We start from the raw sequence: 21,721 nt of genomic DNA, 5'->3' as shown, positions 1-21,721 counted from the left end.
AGTTTCTGCCAGACGCAGCTCTTTGCATTCAGGCCAAATAGTTCAATTTTTGTCTCATCAGACCACAGAATATTTTGCCTCATGTTCTCAGAGTCCTTCACGCACCTTTTAACAAACTCCAGGTGTGCTGTCATTTGCCTTTTCCTCAGGAGTACTTTCCATCTGGCCACTCTCTCATGAAGTCTAGATTTGTGAAGTGTTGCAGAGATTGTTGTCCTTCTAGCAGGTTCTCCCATCTCAGCCAAGGAACTCTGTAGTTCTGTCAAAGTGGTCATTGGGTTCTTGGTCACCTCCCTGACCAAGGTTCTTCTTGTACGGTTGCTCAGTTTGGTCAGACGACCAGATCTAGGGAGAGTCTGGGTAGTTCCATATTCTTTCCATTTCCTAATGATGGAGCTCACTGTGCTCCTGCGAACTTTCAACAATCTAGAAATTGTTTTATACCCTTTCCCCAGATCTATTCCTCCTCACAATCCTATCTCAGAGTTCTAGACAGTTGCTTGGACTTCATGGCAGAGTTTCTGTACTGACATGCACTTTCACCTGTGGGACCTTATATAGAAAGGTGTGTTTCTTTCTCAATCATATCCATTCAATTGAATTGGCCACAGGTGGACTCCAATCAAGTTATAGAGACTTATTAAGGATGATCAAAGGAAACTGGATGCACCTGAGCTCAATTTGGAGCGTCATAGCAAAGATGTTGAATACTTATTGACTCGTCATTTCTGCTTTTCATTTTTAATTAATCAGTATTTTTTAATGGCATTTTGACAGCCATTTTTTTTTTTTTTTTTTTTTTTTGACAGCCACTTTGCTTTCATGCAGACGACATTATATGATGTACATTTTGTGTATATACTGTTTTCACACTCAATGGTTTTGACCATATAGCTCAGCGGTTAACTTGCATGCCTGTGGGACAGCAGGTCCCAAGTTTGAATCGAGCTGGCATCAAAATAAAATTTAAAAAAATAATACCTGGTTTGTGCAACACCGTGAGCAAGCAAGCTTGACAAAGTTTAATACATTTGTGCAGTCTTAATTGTTGCAATACCTTCACTTAAATTTACCTTCAGTTGTGTCAAGATATCGCACCCGTGATTTCACTGGTTTCCTTCAGTTCTATCGAATTACCTTCTGTTATCTTGAGAGAGAGTGCATAAACCATAATATATTACAAAATGTTACAACAGATTGGATTATAGCCTGACTAGCAGAAGTACCCGGCATTGCCGGGCGGGGGAGGGGAGGGGAGGGGAACGGTAGGGAGGGGAGGGGAACGGGGGGGGAGGGGAGAAGAGTGGGAGGGGGAGGGGGAGAGGGGAGAAGAGGGGGGGATGGGGTGGGTGAGGGATGGGAGGGGGTGGGAGGGGGAGGGGGGAGGGGAGGAGGGGAGGAGGGAGGGGAGAGGGAAGAGGGGGGGATGGGGAGGATGAGGGATGGGAGGGGGGATGGGGAGGGTGAGGGGTGGGAGGGGGGATGGGGAGGGTGAGGGGTGGGAGGGGGGAGGGGAGAGGGAAGAGGGGGGGTGGAGAGGGTGAGGGATGGGAGGGGGGATGGGGAGGGTGAGGGATGGGAGGGGGGAGGGTGAGGGGTGGGAGGGGGGAGGGTGAGGGGTGGGAGGGGGAGGGTGAGGGGTGGGAGGGGGGAGGGTGAGGGGTGGGAGGGGGGAGGGTGAGGGGTGGGAGGGGGGGACCCGGCAGAAGTACCCGGCATTGCTGAGCGGGGGAGGGGAGGGGAGGGGAACGGGGGGGGGGAGGGGAGAAGAGGGGGGGAGGGGAGAAGGGTGGGGGAGGGGAGGGGGAAAAGGGAGGGGGAGGGGAGAAGGGGAGGGGGTAGGGTGGAGGGGGTAGGGTGGAGGTGGAAGGGAGGGGGAGGGGGAGGGGGAGGGGGGAGGGGGGAGGGGGGAGGGGGGTAAGGGAGGGGGAGGGGGGTAAGGGAGGGGGAGGGGGGTAAGGGAGGGGGAGGGGGGGTAAGGGAGGGGGAGGGGGAGGGGGGTAAGGGAGGGGGAGGGGGCAGGGGGAAATGAGAGAGGGAGGGGGAGGGGGGAGAGGGGAGGGGGAAATGAGAGGGGGAGGGGGGAGCGGGAAAAGGGAGGGGGAGGGGGTAAATGGAGGGGGAGGGGGAAATGGAGGGGGAGGGGGAGGGGAGAAGGGGAGGGGTAGGGTGGAGGGGGTAGGGTGGAGGGGGAAGGGAAGGGGGGACGGAGGGGGGAGGGGGAAGGGGGAGGGAAGGGGATGGCCAGTCAACAATGACGTTGCAGTTCTCATGGTCGGAGAGCAGCACAACAATCGGACATAGTCCTGCATATTCGCAACAGCACGAAGCGGATTTTGGAGACTCACCGATCCTGTGACGTCCTCCAGTACCGGCGTTGCCGGGCGGGGGAAGGGAGACCCGTACATTCCCACCCAGTACATTCACCCTCTCGACTCAAGCTCACTCGGACAAAAGCCTTGCACAAATTACACCGTGAAGGCCCAATGGTCATGTCTATGCCACAAATCACGGGCGCACTGAATTGAAAATATATAGAACGCTCATACTCCGTGAAAAGTGAAGCCGCCGTGTCGCCATCTTGGTCAGCACGACTCGGCCAACTCGCTTCGCGGATCTCGTTTTATGCGGCAATAAACTGCTCCAATCGGTTACGGAAGGGTTGTGGAAAGACGTTTCACAGCTGTTTCAAAGACATTTAATTCATATCGCACAAAATCGATACAAAACACGATCGCATAAAAGGTGAAAAAACGTGTGACGTGTGACGGGATGGAACATCACGTGATCGCTCTGAGCGAATCAGTCTGGCGGCGGTAATGGAACATCATGTGATCGCTCTGAGCGAATCAGCGAGCTGCTCTGGAACCGGCTGAGATTAGCGGGTACTTCGCTGAAATGCGCTGAGGTAAATATGAATAAAAAATATGGATCGTCAAATATTTTGAGTTCGGCCATGTTCGTCCCAGGCTCAATGGCCATGTCTATGTCAAATATCAAGCACGTAAGCCTCTCCGTTTAGGAGTCTATCGGTAACATTACACACACACACACACACACACACACACAAACTGTGTTTTATATATATAGATAAAACAAAACCAGGATATCACCAATATTGTAATGACCGTAGTGAGAGGTGAGGTAACACGAGGTGAGGTTACACAAGGTGAGGAAAATGTGTTGATTTACCGCACCACCTAGATGCACCAATGTTTGCTGATGCGGATACACACAATAACAGACACGAATAACAATGCTGGAAAACCGGTCACACCCAATTGGTCAATGCCGTGACTACTTGTAAAGTGAAAGGAAAAACAGGCACACCCGATTGGTCAATGCCACGACCAATGGATGAGTGAAGGGGAAAATGGGCACACCCGATTGGTCAGTGCTGCGACCAATCAACGAGTAAATATTTCTGACATAGCTACAGCCACAAACCTCTATTTATTACAGTAAATGGTAAATGTAAATGATGGTAAATACAAAAAAGGTTAAACTCCGCTAAAGTGAATCCACCAACCTTATTCCAGCAAATTCAACCTTCTGTGTGATGTAGGCACAAGTGTTGACCTGCAAGAGACGATAACCAGGAAGCAACTTTATTAAAATAACAAATTAACCAACTTGGTCCATTGAATGTCCCCAGAACCACTCACTCACTCACTCACTCACCAGGCTCTTCTTGAGGCGCCACATGTCGCTGCGACTGATGTACTGGTCTTTAAATGTCAGTTCTACAAGATCCAAGGTTACTTCCTGGGAAACAATGAGCCACATTCAAAACCAGAACGACAAAGTGTGAAAACAGCTGAACACAGTAGCTGATATAGCTTACCTTGGCATCCACAACACTCACAAAGACGTCTTGGTAAGGCCGAAGGTTGAACACTGTGGCCACGGACTGATCCACGCTGATAGTTTCTGGAAGAAGAGCACTCGATCTTCATTTGCCAATAATATTTCCGTAAAACAATCGTTTATGAAGTTATATTTGTGAAAAACGATACTTACCCTTCTGATGATCTTCTTTTAATGATTTAACCTGGAGCAGCAGAGGGCTACAAACAGAGAAATAGTAAGAAACATAAAACCTACAGAAGCTCAGGTACAAGACAAGTAATGTACAACAGCTATTTTATCAAAATAACGACAGTGAACTGTGGCTTATCGGACTTTTAGAATGCATCGTGATCATTTATCGCAACATGAACAACAAAAATGGAATCCTGCATTCAGCATCACTAAATTCTGGTTCAAGAGAACGAGGCTCATGGAAGGGCACGGTTGAACTGACAGTGGCGTAGCAGGGTAACAATTGGGCACATTCAGCAAGCCAATGGGTTGGGTAAGGGAGGGTTAAATGGGATGATAAAGATCATGGATGCACTGCTTGCTTGAAGCCCTGGAGAGGGAAGAGTGGAAAAAGAACGGCATTTGGAAGGCGGTTCCATATATGGGAGAAGCTAGCAAAAATATAGTTGAGGTGTGTGGTCAGCCTGAAATTAGGAAGTTTAAGAAGGAGGAAGTCATGAGAAGAGCACGAGTATCCCAGGTGAATAATCGGAGGACTGAGTGAGAAGGCATAATATTGGAGGAGAAGCAGTAAAAAAAAATAGAAAGACCCTAAACCTATCTGCGATGTCAAAGGAACATACCTTGTGCTTCATCCTCATCACAGGGCATTCCAATAATGATTAGAGCTTTAGATTCCACAGAATCCAGCAGATGCAGATGTGATGCTGGGGTGCCAGACGACGGCAGACAGAAGTACTACATTGTGCTATAGACAGGTATTGTAGACTGAATAGCTTTGAGTTTCCAAGGAAAGACTTTGACCTGCAGTCTGCAGCCAACTTTACTATGTAGTCACCCTTGGGGAGGTCACGGCTGATTGCGAGGGTGATAAGTTGAAAAGACTGAACTTCTTCCAGTGGATGATCAAGGAAATTGATGGGTGGGGTAGCTTTCACGCCCCTTCCAGAATGACAATGTAAGTCAGATTTTCCAGGATTGAATGCCATCATAATATATATATATATATATATATATATATATATATACATACACAAAGAATTAAGTTAAGCACCCCCCCCCCCCCCCCCCCCGTTTTTGTACAACCTCGCACATTACAAGTTTGTTGTCGTCAAAACAGTGTAATATACCCATGATATTGCTATATTTTCTGGAGAAGTGATATTATGGTCACATAAAAACATAACAATCATGCCGTTTTCAATATTTTATTCTGAATAATTTAAGGTGAAATTTTTTGGGAATTTTAGGCATATTTTCACCTCAATTTAAGTATGGAGCTATAGGTCCATCACGGACAGTGTGGATGACGTTTATGTTTTCTAACGTACAGTCATTGTTCTGAGAAGACCTCTAGCGATCTTTGCGTCAATAACGTGTGTAGGACCCACGTGATCGGATCACTGACTCAACCCTACGTCTCATAGACCCTGTAAGCCGTCGTATGCGTTGCTGTGGCAGGTTGAACCCCCTCGAGCACGTTTGGGACATGTTGGGACGACAAATTGCGAAGATGGTCCCTCCAATAGCCAATCTGGATGAATTGGAACGTGCATTACATCGGGAATGGAACAACCTGCCACAGCAACGCATACGACGGCTTATAGGGTCTATGAGACGTAGGGTTGAGTCAGTGATCCGATCACGTGGGTCCTACACACGTTATTGACGCAAAGATCGCTAGAGGTCTTCTCAGAACAATGACTGTACGTTAGAAAACATAAACGTCATCCACACTGTCCGTGATGGACCTATAGCTCCATACTTAAATTGAGGTGAAAATATGCCTAAAATTCCCAAAAATTTTCACCTTAAATTATTCAGAATAAAATATTGAAAACGCCATGATTGTTATGTTTTTATGTGACCATAATATCACTTCTCCAGAAAATATAGCAATATCATGGGTATATTACACTGTTTTGACGACAACAAACTTGTAATGTGCGAGGTTGTAAAAAAACGGGGGGGGTGCTTAACTTAATTCTTTGTGTATATATATATATATAAAGCTGAATTTGTGTCTGTGGGGTGGTGGAGGAGGGTTGGGGGCAGGGGGGACACCATCCAGAGCTCTATCTACAGCTCTGGCACCACCCATTCTACAGGCCACGCCTTCCTTCTTCTCTCCAAACGTAAAAAGCACCGCCTTTTAGACAAGCCGTCTTTCTCTCCAAACGGCCCAGAAACCCAAATGCCAGTCGTCACACAAAGCCGCGTCACATCTTGGGACATCAAACGCAGTAACTTTCTGTCTGCTGGACACAGTGACATGTCGCTTCTCACTCAATTTTTGCTCACCAGAATTTGCGAGGCTTTGCAATGACTGTTACAAGCAAAATGATATTCCATGTTTGCTTCAGTGTGAGCCGTGTGGTATGTAAAAAACGACGTCCCTGCACATGACGTCATCACGCAGCGACGAATTTTTTTACATACCTCACACGGATGCAAACACGGCAGTTTCATGCGAGGTGTCACCATCTAATGTCTAAAAGCATTAAAATATATATATTTGCCTGGAAAGGAAAAATTGTTTCAACGTTTCGAGGATCAAATTAGGTCGGCGACTGGCTTTGGAGGCCAGCTTGGAAATGTGGTTTTCCCAAGAAAGATCATGGCAGATAGTGAGACCCAAAAACTTGAGCGACAGAACTTCTTGGAGAGGATTGTTGAGAAAGTAGATGGGAGGGTTGTCCAGTCGATCTTTTCGGAGAGACATAGTAAGAGTGTGAGATTTGTCAGGATTGAAAGACATGTTCCACTTGTTTGACAAGTCTGTGATTTTGTCCAGGTCTTCAGAGAGTGAGGAGGCTGCAGACTGCCGATCTTAGGGATGCGGAATGGAGCGGCAGAGAGTGGAGTCATCAGCAAAGAGATAGAGAGGATTTTCCAGAGAGTCCGAGAGATCATTGAGAAAGACCAGAAAAAGCACAGGGCCCAGAACACTGCCTTGGGGAACTCCAGCCTGAACAGGAAGGGGAGATGAGAGAAATCCATTCAGGGCCACACGTTGTCTACGACCAGAGAGGAAGTCCGCAAGCCATGCATGGAGATTTCCATGGATACCATGGATTTCCATTTTCCATCTCATCTTTTGAGTAATCCTTGGTGAGCAGAGCAATATCATGAAAGCTGGTTCCGAACCCTGAGCAAAGCATGCAGTATCTCACATCTCCACATAATGGAGACAACATTTATCAAGTAAAACGATCCGATACTTTGACGACAAAAGGAATTTGTGCACACATTGTATTTGTTTTGACCATGTTAACTACGTGGATGAATATTGGTGAATCGTCGACAGATGATCCATCCTCCTATCCTATTGGTTACTGAGTATCAACCAATGAGCATTGAGATAATAACTACATCTATAAAATGTGTCTTTGTTGCTGCTTCATTCTGTTCACGTTTTTCCTTGATGAGAGTGAACCAGAGCTTTGGAATGTCTTTTTTATTGTTGAAATGTTTGTTTAAGTTTTGTACCACAAAAATATACATGCTGTAAAGTAATTTTGTAAAAGGTGTCGCTGCATATGACGTCATTCAATTTTGCGCGATGGCACTTCATTGGAGTGCTTGCTTGAGTGTAAGACACTTGGCTCCCATGGTGATACAGCAGCTCGGTACTCTGTGGGGACATCCCAGGAGTTAGGAAGGCAAAGTAAATTAAACTATTAAAAGCAAGGGACAAGCATGATGGCCGAGAGGTATGCACACTCGCGCTAAGCCATCTAACCTGGGTTCAAATCCTGGCCCAGCTATAAACTGTTGTCCCAGTGTTTCACAGGCAAGGTGATTCATCAATGTGTGTGCCATCCCTGAGATGGACGTTAAACTTGGTGTCACATCCGAAAAATGTTTAGTCCTGTCCATCTTATCTCCCCTCCTTACTCTTCCCCTCGCCCCCTCCTCACTCTTCTCGCCCCCTCCTCGTCGTCCATCTCCCCCTACCACCCTCTCTCTCTACCCCACCCTCCGCATTCTAGCCTCCTCGCTCTCCCACTCTTTCCTATCTCCCCCCTCCCTCCTCCTCTCCTCCTCCTCCCTCTCTACCACTCCCCTCCTCGCACTACCCTTCTCTCCAGAGCGTACACCACTCCTCTCTCGGGAGTGTATGGTCTGTAGCCTCATCTCCCCCCACCATCTCTCTCCCTCTGGACCCCAACTGAATCCCTCTCTCTCTCCTCCCCCTCGCTCTCATCTCCCTCTATCTCTTTCTCTCTCCCAACCCTTTCTGTCTTCACCCCCCCATCTCCATCTCCCCCACCCTCCCCTCTCTCCACCTCTCCTAATATTCCCGTCAGCGAAGCGACTTTGCGATGCCCGGCTACGCCAGGTACCTCTGCTCATGTTCCATATATCAGAACAACGTCTACAATCATTTCAAATCAGCAGAGAGTGATGCAGCTACTGTTTGGATAGCTATGGGATGGGGTACAGTACAACACAATGTGGACCAGTCTGAAAAAAAGAAAGCGAGGGTTTTCCAGAGCATTGGAGAGGTTTGAGGATTGATGAGGAACAATCGTGGGCAACCCTTTTGATTAAATAAAAACAAAGGGGAAAAATCACAGGAGCAATTACACACTGGAGGTTATCCTTAAGCCCTACCTAATTAGCATAGCTCCACCCCTGGTATGGAGACACATATACGATCTTATTCTATACAGATTCCCTACTTAGTTACATATAGGTGAGCTTCTTCTTCTTCGCGTGAAGCTTCTTCTTCGGTGAGCTTCTTCTTCTTATACTTATATATTATTTCTCTACGGATGCATAATCGAGACAATTTCAGAACCAAAACATCGCTGAACTACAGGTTCGCTTTCTGATTAATGTTCTGATTTGTGTTCAAAATATAACATTCAATTGAAATCAAGTTGTTCCTCGATCATCAAATGGCGTTTGTAGACAGACAAACACCAACAGGAAAAGTGATTCAATTGCTTAGCGCACTCCCTGCTTCGCATGCGTGGGGTAATGGCCATGTGACACCAGTTATTGTGTCGCATTGTCATGAAAATAACATTGACTGCGCCATGAAAAACGACAAATGATGTGAAATACCGAAAAAATGAAACTTGAACCGAAAAACTTAGCACCTCCATATCTTCAAAAGTGCTGAATAGAAAAAATTGGGACATGGCTCAGTATAAAGAACTCTCCATGGGGAATAAAATATGTTAATGATGACGTCATCGGTCACGTGGTTCGGCCGCCATCTTCGAAAAACCGAAAAACGTTGCACCTCCTTATCTCCGAAAGTGCTGAATAGAAAAAATTGAGACATGGCTCATTGTAAAGAACTCTCCATGGGGAATAAAATATGTTAATGATGACGTCATCGGTCACGTGGTTCGGCCGCCATATTTGTCCAAAATGGCCGATAAAAAAGTAAATCCCGGCAAGTCCTCGGTCTCTGACCGATTTTTCATCTGTCTGTTTGTTACTTGCCGGAATCTGTTGATCTGTTCGTTTGTTTGTCTGTCTGTCTGTTTGCAGCACTACGTCTACACCGTTGCATGTAGAATCGCCAAACTTTGCACACATATTGGTCTTGCCCAGGAATAGACTGTGCCCAATTGATGACGTCATCTGTCACGTGGTTCGGCCGCCATCTTGGAAAAAACGAAAAACTTTGCACCTCTATATCTCCGAAAGCACTGAACAGAAAAAATTGAGACATGGCTCATTGTAAAGAACTCTCCATGGGGAATAAAATATGTTAATGATGATGTCATCAGTCACGTGGTTCGGCCGCCATCTTGGAAAAACGGCAAAAATTTGCACCACTATATCTCCAAAAGTGCTGAACAGAAAAAATTGAGACATGGCTCATTGTAAAGAACGCTCCATGTGGAATAAAATATGTTAATGATGACGTCATAGGTCACGTGGTTCGGCTGCCATATTTGTCCTAAATGGCCGATAAAAAGTAAATTCCGGCAAGTCCTCGGTCTCTGACCGATTTTTCATCTGTCTGTCTGTTTGTTTGTCTGTTTGCAGCACTACGTCTACACCGTTGCATGTGGAATCGCCAAACTTTGCACACATATTTGTCTTGCCCTGGAATAGACTGTGCTCAATTGATGACGTCATCGGTCACGTGGTTCAGCCGCCATCTTGGAAAAACCGAAAAACTTAGCACCTCTACATCTCTGAAAGTGCTGAACAGAAAAAATTGAGACATGGCTCATTGTAAAGAACTCTCCATGGGGAATAAAATATGTTAATGATGACGTCATCAGTCACGTTGTTCGGCCGCCATATTTGTCCTGAATGGCCGATAAAAAAGTAAATTCCGGCAAGTTCTCAGCCTCTGACCGATTTTTCATCTGTCTGTTTGATTTTTTTTTTTTTTGTGATAAATGTTAGCTCTTTCACGAGCCTCGATTCTGTATATAAAAAGAAATAATAATAATAATCTAATATTATTCCAGCTTTAAGCTCATTCCACCTGATAGGCACTGCCAACTAGTAATGTAGGAACTCGAAAAGCACCAAGAAAACCGCAACTCGGACAAAATGTCAGTGGTAATCCTCACCTATATTCATTATCCGTATGAGCAATTTCAAGGATGTCTCCAATCTTGACAGAGGGAAAGGCTTTTGGATTAACCACGAGCTCCTCATCTGTCATGGATGCAGAGGTTGCTTACAAATGAGCAAGTTCTTAATCCAGAGAAACAACAGCGTTTCATCAAATAAACTCACCGCGAAAGTAACATCCACCTCACCACCAACCACTGATCGTGGAACTTACCACTGCCCTGGAAACCTTTCTTGGTGACCCACAGCTTGTACAGTTTGTTCGTCTTCATTTCTCTGTTGAATAAGTTATTAAATAATCAAATGTTTTGTCATTTCAATGGCAAATGTTATGTAGTATGGATTGAATTCTAACCTTGCACAAAGCTAAAGAAATCAGGAGAATAAACGAAAGTTATTTTTAGGCAAAGAGGCAAATAAGTAGTTTTAAAGTTTTTTCGGCAAAGAAGTGGTTGAAAAATTTTTTAGGCAAAGAAGTAGTTAAAAAGATTTTTAGGCAAATTAGTTGAAAAGTTTTTTAGGCAAATAAGTAGATAGAAAGTTTTTTTTGGTAAATAAGTAGTTAAAAAGGTTTTTTAGGCAAATAAGTAGTTAAAAAGCTTTTTTAGGCAAATAAGTAGTCAAGTGTTTTCGGCAAATAAGCGGTTTAAAAGATTTTTAGGCAAATAAGTAGTTTAAAAGTTTTTTTAGACAAATATGAATATATGAATGATCGTTGTAAGGCCATTTTTCCCCGCTAGAGTGGGGGTTGCCCTTGCAGGCCCCATGACCTCATGGTTCCCTGTTTGAGGCTAATGTTTTTATGGCCGGATGCCCTTCCTGACGCCAACCCTTGGTCACGCTCTTACGATGTGCAGGGATATGGTGTACCTATTCTAAATCGGGGTACACACCGGATCATTCATCCCAGCAAGCTGGTACTCAATTTTGCCAACCTCGGAAGGATGACAGGCTGAGTCAACCACCCTGGCGTTAATTCAGTGATCGACCGGGATTCAAACTCAAGATCCTAGGATCCCAAGCTAGCGCCCTAACCGCTAAACCAACACCAGGCTAAGACAAATAAGTAGTTTAAAAGTTTTTCAGACAAATATGTAGTTAAAAAGCTTTTTAGGCAAATAAGTGGTTAAAGTGAAGAAAGAGTGGAAGTGAAGAAGTATCCGTCGAGTGCAGGGGAGGAGCGACAAGGAATAGTAGCAAAGAGGAAGAAGAATATGAGTGCAGAAGTTAGTAGCCGGCGAAGCCGGTGTTGTGAATGAACGCGTACGTATGATGTTGAAAAGCCAGATTTTGCTGGATACCTTGAGAATTTCGAAGCTTTGACGCACCAAATCGCTCAATGGAGGCCGCCATCTTGCGGATGCGGAAGTATGCATAACAAATTGAAAAAAGTTCAATAGGAGTTTGTTTCACCCGTCTTTGTTTGATTCACAATCTTATGCACCTCTAATTTGTAATTAAAATACTTTAAGACCAACCTCGGCCCGCACGGGCCTGGTTATCTTCAACGAAAATCGTCACCAAACACCGGAACCAATGAGATTCGAGCATTTGAAAAAATATTTCAAAAACCAAATCGCTCAATGGAGGCCGCCATCTTCTGGATGCGGAAGTATGCATAAAAAAATTGCAAAAAAGTTCAATAGGAGTTTGTTTCACCCGTCTTTGTTTGATTCACCATCATATGCACCTCTAATTTGTAATTAAAATACTTTAAGACCAATCTTGTTCCCCGGGCCCGCACGGGCCCAGGTTATCTTCAACGAAAATCGTCACCAAACACCGGAACCAATGAGATTTGAGCATTTGAAAAATATTTCAAAAAAGCTTATTACGCATTTCGGAGGCTGAAAACGGCGTCAAATATTCCAAAATTGACGAATTTTTTTTTTTTTGAAATCTCGCGGCCGTAGGGCATAGTTTTTCACGGCCGGAAATATCCGAAGTTGAGACGGAATTCACCGAATTAATCAAGAAGTAAATTTTATAAATTTCAATCTCATCCAGAATGCAAATGGTGTCATTTTGAACTTGGTACGGTACCTACTACACCTACCTACTACCAACTACCTAACCTACTGATGCCATAGTGATGGGTAAAATAGTGGCAAGAGGCTTTGGCTTTGCCGGCGCATTGCGGCTTTGCAGTTGGGTCCTAGTAGTGAAGAAGAAGAAGAATAGAAGCGAGGAACAAAGGGGCAAAAATAATAATATTAATGAGAGCGAATAAAAACAGAGCGAAGAAGAACGAAAAAAAAATAGAACAGAAAATTAGAACGAAGAATGCTAACAACAGAAAAGGATTTTTTCGCTAAAAGATCATCACTGATGGGAGCATCTTCCATAACTAACACTAACACGTAGTGTGGGCCCCAACAGTGAAGGCCTTTAAGACCGTTAGGTAATCACTATAAATGCAGGCAGATCGCACATTCCATATAAAAAGTACAATTTTCGTAAAGAACGGAAGAATGTGCACGATCAAACATCCTCTGTTTCTGGATATTTGTATAAACCAATGACGGGGAAAGCACGTACCAATAAATAAATAAACAAATGCACACATGCGGAAAACCTTCGTTATTTACCTCAGTGCGATTTCAAAACATCAGCACGTGACCGATCGACTTTGTGCTCAAACGTAATTATTAAAATGTTGTATTTCACAACAATCAACTTACATGTAAATAGAAAATAAATGCCTCCAGGATGGAATATAAATTCTAAATGTAATTTTAATAAGGCTGGAGCCCAGTGCAGCTGTCAGTAATTTATTTACACATCCATAATATTCGGCTGATACTAATGTATTTTCTACTTTGATTCATTTTGTTGGAATGACTTTAAAACGATAGTTCCTCATAATCGATTTTCTCACTGTAATACTGTATCAGTAAGTCTCTTAATATTTCCTATTAAATTTGCAAACGAATATCGCATGATGTAAATTTCGCTATTATTTCCAAAATTACAATAATATACAAACCTTCGTCTAGGTTTATGTTAGATTTAAAACTCACAGCACCATCATTCAAGACACACGTACAACACACGGAAATATCCGTACAAAATACAATACTCAGCTGCACGATGCAAACAGTAATCCAACGATACACCGCTCGGAAGTCTACACGGTGAGTCTTGCTTATCACTTTTCGTTACGTAAGCATTTTTTGTATATGACATACATTTAACTATGGTATTATAGAAAACTCCGCGATGTAAGACGTTTGAGCTATTTTTAAAAGTTATTGATAAAACTAGCACTACCGTATTTGTGTTAATTATAACTCGGCTATCTGACTGAGCGGGAACAGATTCCAGGTGAAACCAAAATGTAAAGGATGACGAAATAAATAAAAGTATGAATAGACAAGGAAGATAAGAAAGTCATCATTGTATTTTTTTAAAATAGTTTTTTGGGGAAAGGATGGGTTATTTTCCTTGTACCGGAAATGGGAGTAGAAGGTCAACGTTCGCGGCCTTTGCGAAGGTGTCGATTCGTTTTGTAAGATTTAGCACAAAGTCTTATCGTTGTAAATTAGGCACATCAGGCAGAAGGAGAGACAGAAATCGTTGGTGTTGCTGCCAGCGGTGACGGTTTGCGTCGAAAGACCGGAAGAAGCGAACCGCTCGAGCGACGTCGGCCCGACCGTCCCTAATGGCTCCCAGCGTGAGGCAGGAGCTCCAAGCTCTGGCCACTTCCAGCGGCTCGCACAAAGACCTGGTGTGCAGGTATCGGCAACTTCTGGACAAGGCCATGGAATCGGCGGGATCGGCTCAGCAACCGGACGCCCTGAAGGCCTTCGTGGAGGCGATGGCGAACGAAAATGTAAGTCTGGTCATCTCCAGGCAACTCCTGAGCGACTTCTGCTCGCAACTCCCCCGCTTGCCCGACCCCGTGGCCAAGGAAGTGGCTCATTTCACTTTGGAGCGAGTGCAGCCGAGGGTGATCAGCTTCGAGGAGCAAGTGGCGAGCATCCGTCAGCACCTGGCCTCCATATACGAGAGGGAGGAGGACTGGCGGAACGCGGCTCAGGTGTTGGTGGGAATCCCGCTGGAGACGGGTCAGAAGCAGTACGGCGTGGACTACAAGCTCGAGACTTACCTGAAGATTGCCCGCCTTTACCTGGAGGACGATGACCCGGTGCAAGCGGAGGCTTTCATTAACCGCGCGTCGTTGCTGCAGAATGAATCGACCAACGAGCAGCTGCAGATCCATTACAAGGTGTGCTACGCGCGGGTCCTCGACTACCGGCGCAAGTTCATCGAAGCGGCGCAGAGGTACAACGAGCTCTCCTACAAGAGTATCGTGGCCGAGAAAGAGCGCATGGAGGCGCTCAAGCACGCCCTGCACTGCACCATCCTGGCGTCTGCCGGGCAGCAGCGGTCACGCATGCTCGCCACCCTCTTCAAGGACGAGCGGTGCCAGCAGTTGGCGGCCCACGGCATCTTGGAGAAGATGTACCTGGACCGGATCATCCGGGGCGATCAGCTGCAGGAGTTCGCCGCATCGCTCGCGCCGCACCAGAAGGCCACCACCGCCGACGGCTCCAGCATCCTGGACCGCGCCGTCATCGAACACAACCTGCTCTCCGCGAGCAAGCTCTACGACAACATAACGTTCCAGGAGCTGGGAGCGTTGCTCGAAATCCCCCCGTCGAAGGCTGAAAAAATCGCGTCTCAGATGATCACCGAGGGACGCATGACCGGCGTGATCGACCAGATCGACGGCATCGTGCACTTCGAGACGCGAGACGCCTTGCCTTCTTGGGACAAACAAATCCAGTCTCTTTGCTTCCAGGTGAACTCCTTGCTCGAGAAGATCTCCCAACATTCCCCCGAGTGGACAACCCATGCCATGGAGACGCAGATGTCCCAATGAGCACTTCCCAAGGCGGTTCGATGAACTGCTCAAGATCCCATTGACGTATCCACCAGAAAATGGTGTTTCGGCTTCCATAATATCTGTCATGGCGTAAGGTTGCTGATACGCGGAAATACAAGACAAGTTGCACCTTTTGCTTGCGCTTCAATAATACTGTTGTGACGATCTTTGTTTCTGTCCTTTATTTTTGGCAAAACATTCATTACTTCAAAATAAAATACACAATTCTGAATATCACTTCACAATTCCTTTTTCGCATGCATTGCGAGGTTGACAGCAGCGCAGGAGTTGCACGTTCAAGTTGAGATTTAGCCCGAGTCTGCGTTGTGACGTGTAATGCTTGGCCAGTCGGATTCAGGCTCCGTCGTTTGAAAAGTGGAAAGGAATCTATCGAGGACGGAACTCAGTCGAGAGCATCTACCTCCACCTGGTTGGCCATGTCACTCAAAGGTGAAGAATCACTCAAGAAGTAAAAAAAAATAATTCTCATATCCGAATCCATATTCAGATCTTCACCAAAATCGAATCGATTCTTCCTCGTCGGACACACAACATCTCCACCAGGTTTCCTCCGAATCCGTCCACAACTTTTTGAGATATTTTGTTCACAAACGGACAGACAGGTGTGAAAACATAACCTCCAATCCACTTTTGGTTGTGGAGGAAGCTAGGACGGAACTCTGAAGACAGCGCATACCTCCACCTGGTTGGCCATATCACTCAATGGTGAAGAATCACTTGAAAAATTAAATAATTCTCATTTCCGACTTCATATTCAGATCTTCACCAAAATCGAATCCAATCGACCTTGTCAGACACCCAACCTCTCCACCAGGTTTCGTCCACATCCGTCCACAAATCTTTGAGATATCCTGTTCACAAACAGACAGACAGACAGACAGGGGTGAAATCATAACCTCCAATCCAATCCACCTTTGGAGGCAGAGGTAACCAGTCCACCATTTTTCATCTGAATCCACCCATAACTTTTTCCTGCTTGCACACAGACAAACAGGTAACAATGATTTCAACTGCGAATACAAGAATCATTTGTGCTTGAAATAAAATTGGCTTTTTTAAAATAAATAATTATTTCATTTTGGGCTCGGCGCTCTGCAGACGGGAAAGTTTGATTTTTATTGAACTTCAATCTGAGTTAACGTTGTTCTGCAGATTAAAGATCCATTCTGTATACAATCGTGGGCATAATGTGGCGTCGTTATGACAATTTAGTTGGTTATCCTACTTGCACTTTCTTTTACAAATCGGTCATGTAGTTTGCTCACCTCTGAGCTATCCAGCCAGGGTTTGAATCCTGACCCAGCTATAAATTACCGTTCTGGTGTTGCACGGGTATGGCGACGCATCAATGTGTGTGTGTGTGTGTCACCCCTCGGATGGACGTTAAACCAGGTGTCCTGTCTGATACCATTGGTTTGTGCAAGTTAATGACCCCACGGTGTCCACAATGAAGAGTAGGTGAGCTATTGCCGGCACCCAGAACAAATTCGAAATTCTTGCCAAACGTGGGGCACTGCAGTGCACCTGCGAGACCTGATGCTAACCTGCAGCCACGTACTGCATTCAAATGACGACCGTGTAATCTGACTGCAGGTAGGAAGTTACCTTAATCCCACATAACTAAATCAAATTCCTTATCCCGTGAACTTCCACAACCGATGAAGTAAGATTGTTTTATCTGTAAAATAAAATGATGTTCCTTCCTTAAAATCAACAAATGGACTATTATCATAAAGTTAACATTTGGTAATAACCAACAAAAGGGACGAAGCGTTTATGTGCAAGGATTTGGTTTCCGTGAGTTCGTATTTGGTGAAACTTTGCATCTAAAATGGGTTTGTATCAACTAGTTGTTGTATTGTGATTAACCATCCTTGTGGTTAACCATCCTTGTTAAACATCCTTGTGGTTAACCATCTTTGTGGGTAACCATCCTTGTGGTCAACCATCCTTGTTAACCATCCTTGTGGATAACCATCCTTGTGGGTAACCATCCTTGTGGGTACCCATCCTTGTGGTTAACCATCCTTGTGGGTAACCTTCCTTGTGGTTAACCATCCTTGTTAAACATCCTTGTGGTTAACCATCCTTGTGGGTAACCTTCCTTGTGGTTAACCATTCGCGTGGATAACCATCCTTGTGGTTAACCATCCTTGTGGGTAACCTTCCTTGTGGTTAACCATCCATGTGGATAATCATCTGTGTGGTTAACCAGCCACGTGGTTAACCATCCTTGTGGGTAACCTTTATTGTGGTTAACCATCCTTGTGGTTAACCATCCGTGTGGATAACCATCCTTGTGGTTAACCATCCTTGTGGGTAACCATCCTTGTGGGTAACCATCCTTGTAGTTAACCATTCGCGTGGTTAACCATCCTTGTGGGTAACTATCCTTGTGGTTAACCATCGGTGTGTTATCAGGTCCAGAAAATCCCATATTATGCAATGAGTGCTGAAACCTTTTGATCACAGTGGATTCTTGCAGCATCGTTCATTTATTTCATAAAATGTCATTGACATTTCAAAAGGTGCAAAGAAATGCACAGCGAGAGATAAAATATATATATTAAAAGAGCATTCTTCTTCTTCTTTCATGCGCAGCACAAGTCTGTGAGATGGCATCATTGGCCGTGGGCACGGCCATGCCGCTGATGCAGTGCCCCCTACAGGCTTGGGCAGGAATTTGTAATCTGTTTACGGTGTCGGTGATAGCTCGACGACTCTTCGCGAAGGACACCGTGAGGTCTTCAACATCCACCAACGGATGCTGGCTGACGGGACGTCCGTTTAACGTCCATTCGATGGACGGCACACACATGGATGAATCAACCTGCCGGTGAAACATTGGGATGACAGTTTGTAGCTGGATTGGTATTTGATCCCAGGCTCGACAGTTTAGAGATATAGGCCATGGGCTACCTAGACCCCTGGTGCACCCCCCCACCACCAACCTACCAACCTACTACCCAAGGTTTTTTTAAAGCCTTGGGGTGTCCTGAACACGAAATTGAATGTTAACAGTGAAAATATAGGGACGAACTTTCCTGCGTCAAACACCATGGTGACTATCCGTTAACACCTGTTAACCTTCACACAACTCCGTGTGCCTTCTCCGTGTCGGCTTGCCTCTTCCGCTGTTCATCGTCAGTGCTACGAGCTTGGATCAGCGGATCCAAGCTCGTAGGCATGCTTCACAGCTGTATCCGTGTCGATAGTGGAGCTGTACACTGAATGATTTGTAGCAGCCCATGTTACAGAATGATAGTTTGTCCTTGTATTGATCATGCGTCTGCAGCTTTATTTTCAGGTTTTCGCTCCTGTATTCTGGATTAGGGTATTGCGAATCCTGCAGGGATGATATGTAAATGTTGCGTAAATCCGTTAGTTTCAGAATTTGTTTCTTTTCGAGGACATCTGTGTCCAGTATGCTACAGACAGCCTCGAATGCTTCTCCGTGTGCCTTCTCCATGTCGGCTTGCCTCTTCCGCTGTTCATCGTCAGTGCTTCTCCACTTTGCGGCTTCTGTACATATTTGGCCCGACAGGACTTGCGATATTTGGCCTCGCATGCGAACAGGTCATGCCCTCTGATCCGACGTAGCAAGCTCTCATCACTTCGCTCCTCAGCTGACGCGACAACATTTTTCCCTCCGTCAAATTCAAACATTGACAAACCTTCTGATGTCCACGATCCACTTGATTTGATCTTCTTCCTCCCTTCAGACTTACAAAATAAACAGTCGGGGTTGAAGAGGACGCGATCACCTTCGGACGACCGACTTGTTCTGTGGGCAGTACCTGTTTCAAGTGGGTCAGATGGTTCAGATGGTTGCAGGCGATCCAGATTCATAGTGAAGCGTTGGTAACATTGTCGGTGATAACCATGATGGTCCGACAGGGTACTGGGTATTAGATCACATGATCCTTTCATCCTGTGTGTAGAATCCACTGGTTGGGAAAGCCGTCTTTGTCTGATGTCCTGCAACTTCGACAATTTGTTCTCGGCGGTACTGGTGCTCGAAAGAAGCTGAAGGGGTCCATACTTTAATCCTGGAACATGGACAATGCATTCGGGTCTATGTTTCTGTGTCTGTCTTTCTTCATTACTTGTAGAACCACTATCGTGTCGTGTTTTTTTCTGGGGAGGTGGACCAGTCTCCATCGGCGTGGAGGGGTCAGTAGGATCAGACATGATCAGGCTGCGTCATTTGGTGCATTCACACTGGACCTGAAAAGACACGTTTAAAGTCATATTTAGAAACAGAAGACAATCAAATATATGTGTAATATTTAGTATTTATGTGTAAAACCAAGGTAAGAGAATCAGGAGACGTGTATATTCACGTGGTTCAATGGTACACTGGAAATTGAAACTTAACTACAATTGTTGTGAATTTTCATAGCCATGTCACACGACATGTATGAGTAAAAACTTAACTAACCTGTGACGAAGTCCTTTCAGAATTGCCTGGGTAGAACGTAACTATATTTTCACATGTACAACAGGAGATATAACTGAAAACAAAAACTGTATGGCGAATAATCGTGAAGAGTGTTGGAGAAAACATGAATTCCATGAATCGCGTTGGCGGCCTTAAATTCCATATGTTGTATTGGGGGCTCGGCTTTGCTGATTAAATTCCATATGTTGTATTGGGGGCTCGGCTTTGCTGATTAAATTCCATATGTTGTATTGGGGGCTCGGCTTTGCTGATTAAATTCCATATGTTGTATTGGGGGCTCGGCTTTGCTGATTAAATTCCATATGTTGTATTGGGGGCTCGGCTTTGCTGATTAAATTCCATATGTTGTGTTGGGGGCTCGGCTTTGCTGATTAAATTCCATATGTTGTATTGGGGGCTCGGCTTTGCTGATTAAATTCCATATGTTGTATTGGGGGCTCGGCTTTGCTGATTAAATTCCATATGTTGTATTGGGGGCTCGGCTTTGCTGACTAAATTCCATATGTTGTATTGGGGGCTCGGCTTTGCTGATTAAATTCCATATGTTGTGTTGGGGGCTCGGCTTTGCTGATTAAATTCCATATGTTGTATTGGGGGCTCGGCTTTGCTGATTAAATTCCATATGTTGTATTGGGGGCTCGGCTTTGCTGATTAAATTCCATATGTTGTATTGGGGGCTCGGCTTTGCTGATTAAATTCCATATGTTGTATTGGGGGCTCGGCTTTGCTGATTAAATTCCATATGTTGTATTGGGGGCTCGGCTTTGCTGATTAAATTCCATATGTTGTGTTGGGGGCTCGGCTTTGCTGATTAAATTCCATATGTTGTGTTGGGGGCTCGGCTTTGCTGATTAAATTCCATATGTTGTGTTGGGGGCTCGGCTTTGCTGATTAAATTCCATATGTTGTATTGGGGGCTCGGCTTTGCTGATTAAATTCCATATGTTGTATTGGGGGCTCGGCTTTGCTGATTAAATTCCATAAATCTTGTACTGTGGATTAAATTCCCTAAATTTCGTCCGGTAAAGAATTCCCTAACATTCCCAAATTTGGAAATTTTTCCAACATTACCAAATTTTTCAAAAATTTGAAAAATTTTGTGTGAAGGTTAACAGGTGTTAACGGATAGTCACCATGGTGTTTGACGCAGGAAAGTTCGTCCCTATATTTTCACTGTTAACATTCAATTTCGTGTTCAGGACACCCCAAGGCTTAAAAAAAACCTTGGGTGGTAGGTTGGTAGGTTGGTAGGTTGGTGGGGGGGGGGGGGTGCACCAGGGGTCTAGGTAGCCCATGGCCTATATCTCTAAACTGTCGAGCCTGGGATCAAATACCAATCCAGCTACAAACTGTCATCCCAATGTTTCACCGGCAGGTTGATTCATCCATGTGTGTGCCGTCCATCGAATGTACGTTAAACGGACGTCCCGTCAGCCAGCATCCGTTGGTGGATGTTGAAGACCTCACGGTGTCCTTCGCGAAGAGTAGTTGAGCTATCACCGACACCGTAAACAAATTACAAATTCCTGCCCAAACCTGTAGGGGGCACTGCATCAGCGGCATGGCCGTGCCCACGGCCAATGATGCCATCTCACAGACTTGTGCTGCGCATGAAAGAAGAAGAAGAATGCTCTTTTAATATATATATTTTATCTCTCGCTGTGCATTTCTTTGCACCTTGTGAAATGTCAATGACATTTTATGAAATAAATGAACGATGCTGCAAGAATCCACTGTGATCAAAAGGTTTCAGC

The 21,721-nt window shown here is 45.1% G+C and overlaps 2 protein-coding genes across 4 annotated transcripts in view; one reads left to right on the top strand and one right to left on the bottom strand.

The window, feature by feature from the left end:
• The window catches only part of DEPDC5 (DEP domain containing 5, GATOR1 subcomplex subunit), a 159,917-nt gene extending 146,694 nt beyond the window's left edge, over positions 1 to 13,223 (bottom strand). For 2 of the 3 annotated variants that reach the window (XM_068135206.2, XM_078767894.1), the window contains exons 1-7: positions 13,161 to 13,223; positions 10,811 to 10,872; positions 10,593 to 10,680; positions 4,021 to 4,067; positions 3,845 to 3,930; positions 3,682 to 3,765; positions 3,530 to 3,579 (exon numbers count right to left, since the gene is read on the bottom strand). In XM_068135206.2, coding sequence (XP_067991307.1) covers positions 3,530 to 3,579; positions 3,682 to 3,765; positions 3,845 to 3,930; positions 4,021 to 4,067; positions 10,593 to 10,680; positions 10,811 to 10,868 — 413 coding nt within the window. In that variant the 5' untranslated portion in view covers positions 10,869 to 10,872; positions 13,161 to 13,223. The remainder of the gene's footprint in view (positions 1 to 3,529; positions 3,580 to 3,681; positions 3,766 to 3,844; positions 3,931 to 4,020; positions 4,068 to 10,592; positions 10,681 to 10,810; positions 10,873 to 13,160) is intronic. The other variant, XM_078767893.1, reaches the window with a different exon arrangement.
• Positions 13,224 to 13,899: 676 nt separating this feature from the next.
• COPS4 (COP9 signalosome subunit 4) lies at positions 13,900 to 15,716 on the top strand. Its single transcript, XM_068135204.2, has one exon. The coding sequence runs from the start codon at positions 14,258 to 14,260 to the stop codon at positions 15,479 to 15,481; it is 1,224 nt and encodes a 407-aa protein (XP_067991305.1). The 5' UTR covers positions 13,900 to 14,257; the 3' UTR covers positions 15,482 to 15,716.
• Positions 15,717 to 21,721: the final 6,005 nt, after the last annotated feature.

The sequence above is a fragment of the Myxine glutinosa genome, chromosome 14 (genome assembly GCF_964187855.1).
Source record: "Myxine glutinosa chromosome 14, kmMyxGlut1.1, whole genome shotgun sequence".
Taxonomy (NCBI): Eukaryota; Metazoa; Chordata; class Myxini; order Myxiniformes; family Myxinidae; genus Myxine; species Myxine glutinosa.
Note: the sequence above shows the minus strand (reverse complement) of the source record. Positions and strands in the feature narration are given on the sequence as shown.